Genomic DNA, 14,476 nt, shown 5'->3' with positions numbered 1-14,476 from the left:
AAGGCTCTATGCATCTTTTGAAATTACATGGGAAATTGGAATTAATTTTGTAAACCAGCTAGGTGATGTTGCAAGCCTCCGTTCTTCTCACAGCATCCCAGAGCAATACACGTCTGTAACGCGAGGTACCACTGTAATTAAACGAGTGTCTTCCCCATCCATTCTAGGTTTGATACTTCTATCATTCTTGCTGCCTTGATTGCAACTGTGTTCAACGCTACCCTTAAATCAGGTAAGTCTGTGTGTTTCTCCCTTGAAGGTTATGCAGCAGGTGAGATGAAAACACTTCTCCATTTCCAATATGGCTTCATGTCTCTTGTGACCATTGGTGCATCAAGGAACAGATAAGGCAAAACTTGAGGGTCCTTTGTGAAACTTCCATGTACTTGGCTGGGTTGTAATGCTGGCTCATGGTAATGTTAAACCATGGATTACCCTGATAGAAAGGGACGCGGGTGGTGCTGTGGGTTAAACCACAGAGCCTAGGACTTGCCGATCAGAAGGTCGGCAGTTCGAATCCCTGTGACACGGTGAGCTCCCGTTGCTCGTTCCCTGCTCCTGCCAACCTAGCAATTCGAGAGCATGTCAAAGTGCAAGTAGATAAATAGGTACAGCTCCGGCGGGAAGGTAAATGGCGTTTCCGTGCACTGCTCTGGTTCGCCAGAAGCGGCTTAGTCATGCTGGCCACATGACCCGGAAGCTGTACGCCGGCTCCCTCGGCCAATAAAGCGAGATGAGCGCCGCAACCCCAGTCGGCCACGACTGGACCTAATGGTCAGGGGTCCCTTTACCTTTTTACCCTGATAGAAACAAGCCTAGTCTCCCTCCATGCTCACAAACTCATTCTTCTCCAGTGCAGCTGCAAGGAGGAGATGCAGAGCTTCTGCTTCCATTTGATATGGGTTGCAGTTTAGCATCAACCACAGTGGTGTGGAGATATTCCTAACCATGGTTTGTTAAAACAAGCTAGCATGACAAAGCACAGCTGGAAGAGAAAGCTCCCAAACTTAAGGACAGAGTAAATGAGCCTTAAGTTCACTGAAGCTCATTGTTCTCAAGATAAGCCCAGCTTTCCCCCATCAGAATGACCTATGGCTTATGATGTCCAAGTATTAGGATAATGTTAGTTTTCTTGTGTGCTTTTCACCATCCCCTCTTCTTTTTTTCCAGTGACCGTATACAACAGCCAGCAAGTACTGGACATTGTTTTTATCCTGAGAGTTCTTCGACTCATAAGAATCATAGACAGTATACAACGGTAAAATAACCGGGTTTTATTTACAAGCACTGCTGTCAGAGCTATAAAGTCATGTTTTCTAGTGAGTTAAGTTGTTGGGTATTAGTTTGCAGAGTACGCAGACTGTGATTTGTGAAGCTGCTTAGACAATAGACTTCACCCGTTGCAACCAGGCTGCATCTACACAGATATAAAAATAATGCCTTTTTTAAAAAACAAAGTTTAAAAATATATATGGAGTTTGCCATTAGCTCAGCAGCAGCATCTAGTGTCACATTTATGTAATGCACTTAAAACACACTTAAAATGTTATATCTGCAGCTGTATAGCTGAGTCCACAGATAAGTAGGTGCTTGTAAAGTAAAAAACAACAACAATGTACTAAGAAGTATATAACTTGGATAGAAAATTTTTTGGTTCCAAGCTAGCTAACTAATCTAGAGAAGACAAAGGGAGCCTTGTTTCTTTGTTCTCAAAGGATAGATCGAATGTGACAGCTCATATTTAGATCCCAAGAGAGAAAGGGGGGGGGGGAGGAAGTTGTAAACAGGATGCACGTTAAGATGCATCAGTCTAAACTTTAAAGGATAGGGAGATCAGCACAGAGGCCAAAGGTACAAAGACAGTCTCAGAATCTGGAGCTCCCTGGCTCTGTTTTATCCCTATGCAGACCCCTTTCTGCAGTGCCTCCTTTTTTGGTATTTAATTGACCAGGGACACCTGAAAGGCCCACCCCATCCAAACTCAGTTTTCATACACTGTTTTCTTCTAGGTTCCGGGTCATCATGACTACGCTAATAAACATTGTACCTACCATGCTGACCTTTGGTGGACTGGCTTTGGTGAGCATCGCCTTCTCTTTTTTTTAATTCCTCCTCATCCCGCTCGTTTTCATAAATCTGCAGGGGCTTTGGGCTAGTTTGCACACAAGACAGGATTCAACCAAGCTGCTGTGTGTGTGTGTGGAATGAGGTACGTTTGTGCAGTGGGACTGTCCTCCCTGCTTCCCAAACTCAAAACGTGTACGGCCTCAGTCACATCTAGAAATCACTCCCAACGGCATTATACATTTGTAGATAATTCCTGGGACTGATTTTCCAAGAGAAGTGTCCAAATAACCTTGTCTGATCAGTATCTCTACTCATTCCTGGCCCACTTACTCCACGTTTAACAGGAGACTTTCAGACAGGGCTGTCCCACCCATGAGACAAGGTGAGGTGACCACCTCAGGAGACCAGATCCACTGGGGCAGCTTTGACAGCCCCCAGCTCACTGTGCTGCCTCTGCTGTGGCCTCTTGGCAAATAAGAGGTGCTACAGGTCCTGCAAATAACAAGGCCAGTGGAAGTGATGGTATTCCAGCTGAACTATTTAAAAATTTAAAAGATGATGCTGTTAAGGTGCTACACTCAATATGCCAGCAAGTTTGGAAAACTCAGCAGTGGCCAGAAGATTGGAGAAGATCAGTCTACATCCCAATCCCAAAGAAGGGCAGTGCCAAAGAATGCTCCAACTACCGCACAATTGCACTCATTTCACACGCTAGCAAGGTTATGCTTAAAATTCTACAAGGAAGGCTCAAGCAGTATGTGGACCGAGAACTCCCAGAAGTGCAAGCTGGATTTAGAAGATGCAGAGGAACCAGAGACCAAATTGCAAACATGCGCTGGATTATGGAGAAAGCTAGAGAGTTCCAGAAAGACATCTACTTCTGCTTCATTGACTATGCAAAAGCCTTTGACTGTGTCGACCACAGCAAACTATGGCAAGTTCTTAAAGAAATGGGAGTGCCTGATCACCTCTTCTGTCTCCTGAGAAATCTCTATGTGGGACAAGAAGCTACAGTTAGAACTGGATATGGAACAACTGATTGGTTCAAAATTGGGAAAGGAGTACGGCAAAGCTGTATATTGTCTTCCTGCTTATTTAACTTATATGCAGAATTCATCATGCGAAAGGCTGGGCTGGATGAATCCCAAGCCGGAATTAAGATTGCCGGAAGAAATATCAACAACCTCAGATATGCAGATGACACAACCTTGATGGCAGAAAGTGAGGAGGAATTAAAGAACCTTTTAATGAGGGTGAAAGAGGAGAGCGCAAAATATGGTCTGAAGCTCAACATCAAAAAAACGAAGATCATGGCCACTGGTCCCATCACCTCCTGGCAAATAGAAGGGGAAGAAATGGGAGGCAGTGAGAGATTTTACTTTCTTGGGCCCCATGATCACTGCAGATGGTGAGAGCAGCCACGAAATTAAAAGACGCCTGCTTCTTGGGAGAAGGGCAATGACAGGCCTAGACAGCATCTTGAGAAGTAGAGATGTCACCTTGCCAACAAAGGTCCGTATAGTTAAAGCTATGGTTTTCTCAGTAGTGATGTATGGAAGTGAGAGTTGGACCATAAAGAAGGCTGATCGCTGAAGAATTGATGCTTTTGAATTATGGTGCTGGAGGAGACTCTTGAGAGTCCCATGGACTGCAAGAAGATCAAACCTCTCCATTCTGAAGGAAATCAGCCCTGAGTGCTCACTGGAAGGACAGATCGTGAAGCTGAGGCTCCAATACTTTGGCCACCTCATGAGAAGAGAAGACTCCCTGGAAAAGACCCTGATGTTGGGAAAGATGGAGGGCACAAGGAGAAGGGGACGGCAGAGGATGAGATGGTTGGATAGTGTTTTCGAGGTTACCAGCATGAGTTTGACCAAACTGCGGGAGGCAGTGGAGGACAGAGGTGCCTGGCGTGCTCTGGTCCATGGGGTCACGAAGAGTCGGACACGACTAAACAACAACAACAGGTCCTGTTCCTAGGGAGGAAATGGCAGGGGCTTCTGGGTTCCGCATCCACCAAGCATGATTGAATGGGCCCCTTCCACATCCCCCTCCACCGGCCCGACAGCCTTTGATTCTAGCTTCAGCCATTTGGTAACGTTGATTTGATTTCCCTTCCCTTGTTCCCAATGTAAATCTTCACCATTCTGTGTTCACTGACGCTCATTTTCCCCATTAGGTGGTGTATTACGTGTTTTCCATCATCGGAATGGAAATCTTCCACGGGAAGGTCCAGTTCTTCGCTGGAAACAGCACCGTGCAACATGCCTTCTACTGCGGAAACCCCGCTCTGAAAGACACCACCTTTGCTCGGGCCAAATATTGCAAGAATAACTTCAATGACATTGCGTCGTCTTTCGTCGTCCTAATGGAATTAACTGTTGTCAACCAGTGGCATGATATCCTTTGTAAAGCAGCATAGCTTTTTTAAAAAAAATGCTTTGGAAAGGAGTAAAAAGCCACCAAGGACTTCCCATCCTTTGGCAAAGCTGCACACTATAACAATAACTATTATTATTATTATTATTATTATTTTATTTTATTTTATTTTATTTCTACCCTGCCCATCTGGCTGGGTTTCCCCAGCCACTCTGGGTCGCTTCCAACAAGCGATAAAAAATCCATTAAAACATCAGTCATTAAAAACTTCCCTAAACAGGGCTGCCTTCAGATGTCTTCTAAACATCAGATAGTTTGTTTATTTCTTTGACATCTGATGGGAGGGCATTCCACAGATCTCAGTGTGCCATGAGCAGAACAGGCCAGCCCTACTGTTGGGTAACAGTGACCTGTCCCTAGTGTTGAAACTGGAACCAATTGCTAGCCCAGGTGGCTCAGGTATGCAGAATAGGAATGGGGTGGGGGACAACGTCCTGTCCTCCTCAGGCAGTGAAATGACTGAGAGTCATTTCCAGAACAAATGCATATATGCAAATTCGGTGTTAAATCTCCTTGAAAGCAATAGGAGTAAAAATATTCTCCTATAATAGTGTTGTTGTTTTTTAAGGTTTGTAGTCAATGCTGTGCAAGAGGCTTTCCCTAATGCCCCAGGACTCCCTCCTTCCATTCACACTCTAAATCTAATCCAGTGGATCCCCCCAGACCTCTGGAGCTGATTTTGGGGGCTGTAGAAGAGAGGAAGTTCAGGGGAGAGCTCTATTGTACCAGCAGAAGCCCCACGTCCCGAGTGCAACAGCAGCAATTGGATACAACCCTAAATGTTAATTATCATTTGGGAAGGTTCAGTGATCAATGGCAAACGTCTAACAATTATTTCTGCAGCTTCTCTTATGTCACAGACATAATGGTCCTAGCACTTGCACCTGGTCAGGCTACAACACATCTTTGGGTAATCGGAAGTTTACTTTCTAGGACACAATTTTTGTTTCTCTGTCCAAAAAATGGGGGTGTCAGCTAGATACATGTATGCATGGGTTTCCAAATCCCCCCCTTTCTTTTTTTTGCAAGGAGAGGAGCTATTCTGTTTCTATGAAGCTGCTTTTGAAATTGTGAGGCAGGCCTTCTGCAGAAGCCTACGATATAGCATAGAGGAATGCTTTTGCAGAAAGGTTTCTGAAAGGGGGAGAATAATGAGAGGCACTGGTATAAACAGACACGGTGGGCACTTTAGATCCATGCCATTAGTGAATGTTGCTAGCGAATGCAGTTAAAGGTAAAGGGACCCCTGACCATTAGCTCCAGTCGTGGCCAACTCTGGGGTTGCGGCGCTCATCTCACTTTATTGGCAGAGGGAGCCGGCGTACAGCTTCCGGGTCATGTGGCCAGCACACGGCGAACCAGAGCAGCACACAGAAACATTGTTTACCTTCCTGCTGGAGCGGTACCTATTTATCTACTTGCACTTTGACATGCTTTCGAACTGCTAGGTTGGCAGGAGCAGGGACCGAGCAACGGGAGCTCACCCCGTCACAGGGATTCGAAATACAGACCTTCTGATCGGCAAGCCCTAGGCTCAGTGGTTTAGACCGCAGCGCCACTCGCGTCCCTTGAGAATGCAGTTAGCCAAGTTCAAATGGCTAAAAGCTTGGGGTGAATTATGGAATTTGCTCCCTTGAGAGAGGTAGAGACGGCCACTGACTTGGATGGCTTTAAAAGTGGAATAGGCAAAAGCTGTGTTCTACCTCCACAGCTGGAGGCAGTATGCCTCTGAAGGCTTGCTGCTGGGAATCGCAGGTGGGGAAAAGAACTCAGGTCCCGTTTCTAGGCTTCCCATAGTCATCTGGCTGGGCCACTCTGAGAACAGGACACTGGGGAAGAATGGCCATTGGTCTGGTCCAGCAGGCTCTTCCTACATTCCTAACTGGAGCCTAACTTGGCAGATGGGCGAAGTTAGTAAGCATGCATATGGCAAACTTCCTTTCATAGTCCTTAACTTTCTACTCCTTGCCAGTGGATTTGCCCTTGTGACTCACGAGGCAGCAAAGCTGTACTTCATCACCTTTCATATTGTCGTGGTCATTATGATCATTAAGTAAGTGCAGTGGGTTCCTGCGCCTCCTTCCTGGGGATAGAGGTGGGGGCACTGGGTTGTATTCCACCTGAGTAGGACCAGTGAAGCAAATGAACATCAGTTAGTCCTAGCGAGAGTAGAACCACTGATGCTAATGGACATGACAAGCGTGATATCAGACTCATTCTGCTTATATTTAATGTTCCAAATGTGTGCGCACTTGCAAACAGAGTAACATTGGTGCTCTAAAAATCCAGTGGGATTAAGGTACAGCATAAACATGTGTCCTCTTCTGTTCTAGGTGAAGAAACTGGGTTTGTGTGTTCATAGTGATGGGCTGCTTTGGGGGAAAAGCGGGGTATGAATTTAATAAATAAAAAAATTAAAATAGGAAGGGCAGGCAAAAGTCTGTGGTGTGTTGATCACACAGTTCAGTGCCAACTGCCAGGTGGATGGATGAGGTAGAGGGGGAGAAAGGATTGTTTTTGAGGTGCATTGTTTCCATGTGTCAACTTTTGATTTTTAGCATCTTTATAGCATTTATACTGGAAGCTTTCTTTGTGGAGTATTCCCTTGAAAAGAGCGAAGTGGAAACTGCCATTGAGAAGAAAATCCAAGAGCTTGGTGTGGGCATTCAGGAGTAAGTTAACCAAGGACAGAATAACATCTCCCTTCCGGTCCCATGTATATGGCCCAATGAATGATGGCTGAGGGGTGCTTGATTTGTATGGACTTGAGCAGCTGCCACCTGCGAAAACTGATGCTTGTTATAACTTCTGTGGCCACTTGGCTGAATGTATTTACAATGGATCCACTTTCCCTTCAATGGTGGTCCAGATGTTGGACTACAACTCCCATTGGCCTTGCTGGCAGAGGCTGATGGGAGTAGTAGTCCACCAAAGTCTAGAAGGCACCCTCAGATGTCCACTCATGAACTGCAATTCTTAATAGCTTTTGTATCTAACTGCTGTCATTGTTTGGTCATGTAAACTGATTCTTTAGTTTTAAGAATTGGAACAACCTGTCAACTTATTATATATAGAGAGAATGAATGAATGAGTAGGGTAGGAGAGCTTAAAAATGCCAATATATTTCACATCTGGCAACCCATGTGCCCCTTCGGTTTTGTGCTTAGTTTGTTTCTACTACATTATGAAGTCTCAATTTACCGTATTTTTTGCACCATAACACTCACTTTTTTCCTCCTAAAAAGTCAGGGGAAATGTCTGTACGTGTTATTGAGGGAATGCCTATGGGTGGCATGCCTACGGATTTTCCTCCTCTAAAAACTACGTGCGTGTTATGGTCGGGTGCGTGTTATAGAGCGAAAAATAGTATTTTTAAAAAATGAAACAAGAGAGGTGCAGGGCACCTGGCTGCTCTAGAACCCAGATCTATTTTAAACATTTACCTGAGAATAAGCCCCACTAAATTCATTAGGACTTTATTGTGTTTAGCCCTGCTGTGGATTGCAGCCATAAGTCATTTTTTCAAGAAGAAAATTGCATTCCCAGTAAAAAGCTATACACCTAACAGGAAAAGCATGATCTGCAGCCCTGTATGGAATGTATTGAGAAGGCAGGTGCTTATAGTTTTTGTGGGGTTTTTTTTTTTAAGGGATGAACTACTAGAAGGTCAACTGATAGACAACATGGAAACCAGTGAAAATGACCTTGGAGGTGAAGAGGGAGCAGCAACAAAGAAGAAACCGAAAGGACTGATGTTTAAAGTTGCTTCCAAAAGTGAGTGTGCTGTCAAACTTTTTAAAGGGTTGCTGCTGAATGTTTAGCATGGAACTTGAGTGAATGCCGCGGCGAGACTCCTTACGGGGTCCTCACCGTGGGATCACATTCACCCCGTGCTATACCAGCTGCATTGGCTCCTGGTGGAGTACAGGATCAGGTTTAAGGTGCTGGTTTTAATCTTTAAAGCCCTATACGGCCTAGGACCCTCGTACCTACGGGACCGCCTCTCTTGGTATGCCCCATGGAGGACTTTACAGTCTTCAAACAAAAACATCTTGGAGGTCCCGGGCCACAGGGAGGTTAGGCTGGCCTCAACCAGAGCCGGGGCTTTTTCAGCCATGGCCCCGATCTGGTGAAACGCTCTGTCACAAGAGACTAGGGCCCTGCAGGACTTGACATCTTTCCGCAGGGCCTGCAAGACACAGCTGTTCCACCAGGCCTTTGGCCAAGGCAGTCTGACCCCCTCCTTCGGTAATCCTCACAGAACTCTAGCCCAATGGTTGCCATTAATTTGATTTTGAATTGATTTTAAAATGAATTGATTTTAGAATGCTGTGTTACTTTTATTGTTGTTAGCCGCTCTGAGCCCAGCTTTAGCTGGGGAGGGCGGGATATAAAGAAAATCTTCTTCTTCTTCTTCTTCTTCTTCTTCTTCTTATTATTATTATTATTATATTTTTATTTTCCAAGACATGAGTGTGTTAACACGTTGATAAAACTGAAGTCCTACTGACCCAAGGGTCAGACTAGGCTGCTGAGAGAAGTCAAAGTGGAATCCATTTTACATGGTGTAACTTGTCAGGTGCATTTGTACTGTTGTGCTCAAGGAAGCTTTGAGCTTCTCTATTACTGGAAATTAACATTGTTCAGCTTTTTCTCCCCAGGATACAGGACGGTTGATGCTTTACTTCAACGCATGTTTGAAGCAGAGATACCTCCGGAAGAAGAAGGCCCTTCACTGGAGCAGATCTTAAACCTTTCACCGGATGACACTTACCTGAAGAACCCTGCCTTCAACAGTGCGGTATAACTGGAAGCTGCTTTTAAGGTGGCTCACTAGCTGCCACCTTTAGAGCAACCACATGCAGATAAGAGGTACTGATGCTCTGCTCTCTAATCCCTCCCTCCAATGAATAGAGCGTCCCACAGTGCTATTTTTTTAAAGTGTATAAAATCATGAAAATTGCAGTATTTTTTATAAAGGGAAACAAAGCACATTGAATGTGTCTAAAATACTTGACTCTCTCCAAAGATACTTAGCATGCTATCTAAATACATAGTACTAAAACCTGTATAAAATGTCTAATATTTACCTCTGTAACCTGTTTTGATACAGTAATGCTTTTCCTTGGGTGCATTATCAACCAGTGTGGGGTAAACCAATAAAAAGTTATAAAGAGAAGGCTGTTTCTATCTCTCCTCTTTTTCCTGTCTATTATCCTGATAAATGTTTAAAGCAAGGAGAAACAAATGGATTTTGTCTTGTGGCCTGGTTTAAAAATGCTACATCTTTGTGCAAACTGAAACCTAACAGGTAAAGAGTGCTTAAAAGCGGCGATCTCTGGGCCGTGTTTGGCAAAGTTAATTATCGGAAGATATTAGCAGCCAAAATTCAAATGTCAGAGTTGACACCAGTTTGAAGGCTGGTTCATATGGGTGAGGCAGCTGCCTCTTAAATCATGCAGAAGCAGAGCAGGCACAACCACTACCACCCTGCAGCTGGCAACGTGTGACATAAGTCATAAAGGCATGCTTTCCCTGTTTATGGGGAAAAGATTGCGCAGAAGCCATAAATGAGCCAGCAGTATGATGCGGCTGCTAAAAAAGCAAATGCAATCATAGAGTGTATTAATAGAAGGAGTGTTCACATCACATTAGAGGCAATAGTTCCACCATTCTGTACAGCTCAGGTTTGATGGCCATAGATTCCCATCTTGAAGGTTGGACTAAACAACCTTCAGGGTCCTTTTGAATTCCAGGATATATCACATGATGCAGAGGAACAAATTGTACCCTCTGCTCCAACACAGATTACTTCATGCCAACTACATTTACTAACTGAGCCATACTCATGCTCCTGCTGCTAATTAATTAAAGAACATTTTGTTGTTGATCTTAATGTTTTTAGCAACATGCTCCCGCTTGCTTCTTTTGCTAAAGTTTCTGTATATATTTGGACGAGGCTTCTGTATTTTGAAGGATGCCTTCTAGCCTCCAATAGCTTTTGACTGTTTGTTAACCAAACCAGCATCCTCTTGGCCTTGCTGCTCCCTTCCTGATCTGTGGTATACACCCTAGCTGAGCTTCTAATATTGTGCTTTGCAACAACTCCCAACTTCCTTTCTAAAAAATCCCCCTTATTTGGGGGCAGTTTGTCTTTTGAAGACAAATGCAACCATGTTAGATTTTCTTAGCCATTGGCTATTTACATATCTTGAATTTGATAGCACCGTGGTCACTGTTCCCAAGTACTCAAACAACACATTGTGCGAGAATCGCACAGCCAGGGACTGGGAACTTTAAAGCGTTAAGATCAGAATGTAGAAAATATGAGAACAAGAAGAAGGAAGTAATGAAAATATTGGAGATATACTTCAGAGGTCCAGACTATGGGAAGCCCGAAAAATTAATTTGGATTGTAATTTGGCTGTTTTTTTTTGTTTTAATTATTTTTAATTGGATTATGATTTGATGGATTTGTTAATTGGATGTTCTTATTGGAAAACTAATAAAAATGATTTATTTTTAAAAATGGTTTAGAGCACAGTGCCACCCACGTTCCTTTATTTGGATGTAGGGGGACTGGAAGAAGAAGTCTGTTCTTGTAAGATTGGATGTTACCATAGTAAACAGTTCAGAGCCTGAAAAACTCATTCCAGAATATGGCAGTTAAAATCTCTGCTCTGCATATGTCATGTAATTAGCTATATTGATTTACAATTTTATTTGTTAAATTTGCTCAATAAAAATATTAAAAATAGACCCCCTTCTATAAATATCCTCATCTTAGCTGTTACAGTACTGGATTTTTCTCCCCAAGCCTTTATAATATATTCTTCTCCACCCACTCGTCATAGTACCTTGGGGTCCCATTCACAATCCTTTCCCTATTCACTTAGCTACCCTGTTTCCAAGCTGCTATACCTGTTTCCTACCGCACAATTGCACTCATTTCACACGCTAGCAAGGTTATGCTTAAAATTCTACAAGGAAGGCTCAAGCAGTATGTGGACTGAGAACTCCCAGAAGTGCAAGCTGGATTTAGAAGAGGCAGAGGAACCAGAGACCAAATTGCAAACATGCGCTGGATTATGGAGAAAGCTAGAGAGTTCCAGAAAGGCAACTACTTCTGCTTCATTGACTATGCAAAAGCCTTCGACTGTGTCAACCACAGCAAACTATGGCAAGTTCTTAAAGAAATGGGAGTGCCTGATCACATCTGTCTCCTGAGAAATCTCTATGTGGGACAAGAAGCTACAGTTAGAACTGGATATGGAACAACTGATTGGTTCAAAATTGGGAAAGGAGTACGGCAAGGCTGTATATTGTCTCCCTGCTTATTTAACTTATATGCAGAATTCATCATGCGAAAGGCTGGGCTGGATGAATCCCAAGCCGGAATTAAGATTGCCGGAAGAAATACCAACAACAACAGATATGCAGATGACACAACCTTGATGGCAGAAAGTGAGGAGGAATTAAAGAACCTTTTAATGAGGGTGACAGAAGAGAGCGCAAAATATGGTCTGAAGCTCAACATCAAAAAAACGAAGATCATGGCCACTGGGCCCATCACCTCCTGGCAAATAGAAGGGGAAGAAATGGAGGCAGTGAGAGATTTTACTTTCTTGGGCTCCATGATCACTGCAGGTGGTGACAGCAGTCACGAAATTAAAAGACGCCTGCTCCTTGGGAGAAAGGTGATGGCAAACCTAGACAACATCTTAAAAAGCAGAGACATCACCTTGCCAACAAAGGTCCGTATAGTAAAAGCCATGGTTTTCCCAGTAGTGATGTATGGAAGTGAGAGCTGGACCATAAAGAAGGCTGATCGCCGAAGAATTGATGCTTTTGAATTATGGTGCTGGAGGAGACTCTTGAGAGTCCCATGGACTGCAAGAAGATCAAACGTATCCATTCTGAAGGAAATCAGCCCCGAGTGCTCACTGGAAGGACAGATCGTGAAGCTGAGGCTCCAATACTTTGGCCACCTCATGAGAAGAGAAGACTCCCTGGAAAAGACCCTGGTATTGGGAAAGATTGAGGGCACAAGGAGAAGGGGACGACAGAGGACGAGATGGTTGGACAGTGTTCTCGAAGCTACAGCATGAGTTTGACCAAACTGCGGGAGGCAGTGGAAGACAGGAGGGCCTGGCGTGCTCTGGTCCATGGGGTCACGAAGAGTCGGACACGACTAAACAACAACAACAACAACAACAACAACAAGAAGGCACTGTTAAATTTATTAAAGTCATAGTTACAATAAGGTGGGGAGCATTTTCTATTAAGGCGGGTTTGTGGACCTTGGAGTCCCAAGATTCACTTCCGTGAATGTTTGTTTTCCACGAGCAACACTGCCAGCCTTTTACGGAGCACTGCCACTTTACTGGCGCAACTGCTCAGAAATACGTCTCTCAATCTTGCCCGCAGTGCTCCCAATGAAGGAATGTGGTTGCAGTCTTGTACATTCAGCAAGGTAAAGAAGAAATCAGTCCAGAGGTCTGCATTAGGGAACCTGGAAGATGAAGCACAAGGTTAAAGACTTTACAGGCATCATTAAAAACGCCCACTGCAAAATCTGCTGCGTCCTAATATACAAGATCAATGTTGGTCTCCCTTAACCAAGAAAAGTCTTATTAGTCACTGGGTAAGATTTCACCCATTTAACACGCAGCCAGGATACTACCCAACACAAGTGCAAAAGAGTAAAAGTAAAATGCTTCTTTCAAGCCTAGTTTCGGTCAAGGGGTGGGAAACACCACTGTGCAGGCAAGTGTGCCAATAGGCAACCTCTGATTTTAGAAGCTGGTGAACATGTGTTTTATGCCAGCAGGCTTTTAAAGTCTAGGAGGCAAGGGTCTTTGACATCACTGGTTGTTGCTTAACTGCAGTCTTCTTTATTTAGTTATAGGCTGCCTTGCTATAATACTATACTATATACTATACCCCCACGCAGGGTAAAGTAACAACAACAAAATGTAAGACAACATTAATAAACAGAGCAGCAGCCAAAAGCGGATTACTCTCTCTCTCTATATATATATATATATGTGGACCTGCAACAGAATGTTGCCATGTATCTCCACTTCCTCTTCAGAAGGAAGATATTCAATCCCTGAACTGCTTTTCTGCAATTCTTTGAGTTTTGTGGCTTGCAAAACTATTTTTTTATTTTGTCTCTTTAAGCTTTGTGAAATGTGTTTTCTTGCTGTACTCTGGCGTGTTTCTCAGGGACCCCAATCTGACTCCTATCTTTTCAGCACTCACCCCTTGAGTTATTAGAGCAAAACTTTTTAAACTGGTACTGTAGCAAGGGAGGAGGGGGAAACGATGCCAAAAAGAGAGAGAGAAAAATGGTACCAAAATAAGATGACAACACAGCTTTTATGAGAGAAGCTAACTCCGTTCAGGAGTCAAGTGAAACAATACATTTGCTGCCACAACTGTTTCAGGAGACCAACTCTACAGCAGTGTACCTTTAGTTAACCTTACTAAATAGTGCTCAATATATAAATGGTATTCAAATCACTGGTGTGCCTTCAAGTCTTATTCAGGGTTCCTCAATTAAAGCATCAATATAATGATCAGAAGACTTGCTGATCAGAAGGTCGGCAGTTCGAATCTCCGCGATAGGGTGAGCTCCCGTTGCTCGGTCCCTGCTCCTGCCAACCTAGCAGTTCAAAAGTGCAAGTAGATAAATAGGTACCACTCTGGTGGGAAGGTAAACGGCGTTTCCGTGCGCTGCTCTGGTTCGCCAGAAGCGGCTTAGTCATGCTGGCCACATGACCCGGAAGCTGTACGCCGGCTCCCTTGGCCAATAAAGTGAGATGAGCGCCACAACCCCAGAGTTGGCCACAACTGGACCTAATGGTCAGGGATCCCTTTACCTTTTTATAATGGCAAACAAGCAGCTTGTCCCCCGCTGTTCCAGTGATATCAAAGACTCTTGCCTCCTAAACGGATGCTGATGAGC

At 44.0% G+C, this 14,476-nt stretch overlaps 2 protein-coding genes across 5 annotated transcripts in view; one reads left to right on the top strand and one right to left on the bottom strand.

Moving 5' to 3' along the window:
- Positions 1 to 9,685, top strand: part of LOC310702567 (two pore channel protein 1-like) — a 43,256-nt gene extending 33,571 nt beyond the window's left edge. For all 3 annotated transcript variants that reach the window (XM_083494336.1, XM_083494335.1, XM_083494334.1), the window contains exons 12-19: positions 168 to 232; positions 1,171 to 1,258; positions 2,010 to 2,079; positions 4,247 to 4,466; positions 6,469 to 6,559; positions 7,065 to 7,178; positions 8,156 to 8,280; positions 9,168 to 9,685. In XM_083494336.1, coding sequence (XP_083350462.1) covers positions 168 to 232; positions 1,171 to 1,258; positions 2,010 to 2,079; positions 4,247 to 4,466; positions 6,469 to 6,559; positions 7,065 to 7,178; positions 8,156 to 8,280; positions 9,168 to 9,313 — 919 coding nt within the window. In that variant the 3' untranslated portion in view covers positions 9,314 to 9,685. The remainder of the gene's footprint in view (positions 1 to 167; positions 233 to 1,170; positions 1,259 to 2,009; positions 2,080 to 4,246; positions 4,467 to 6,468; positions 6,560 to 7,064; positions 7,179 to 8,155; positions 8,281 to 9,167) is intronic.
- Positions 9,686 to 12,731: 3,046 nt separating this feature from the next.
- Positions 12,732 to 14,476, bottom strand: part of BUB1 (BUB1 mitotic checkpoint serine/threonine kinase) — a 37,640-nt gene continuing 35,895 nt past the window's right edge. For both annotated transcript variants that reach the window (XM_083494189.1, XM_083494190.1), the window contains exon 23: positions 12,732 to 13,018. In XM_083494189.1, coding sequence (XP_083350315.1) covers positions 12,823 to 13,018 — 196 coding nt within the window. In that variant the 3' untranslated portion in view covers positions 12,732 to 12,822. The remainder of the gene's footprint in view (positions 13,019 to 14,476) is intronic.

The sequence above is a fragment of the Podarcis liolepis genome, assembly GCF_965112155.1.
Source record: "Podarcis liolepis genome assembly, chromosome: 3".
Taxonomy (NCBI): domain Eukaryota; kingdom Metazoa; phylum Chordata; class Lepidosauria; order Squamata; family Lacertidae; genus Podarcis; species Podarcis liolepis.
Note: the sequence above shows the minus strand (reverse complement) of the source record. Positions and strands in the feature narration are given on the sequence as shown.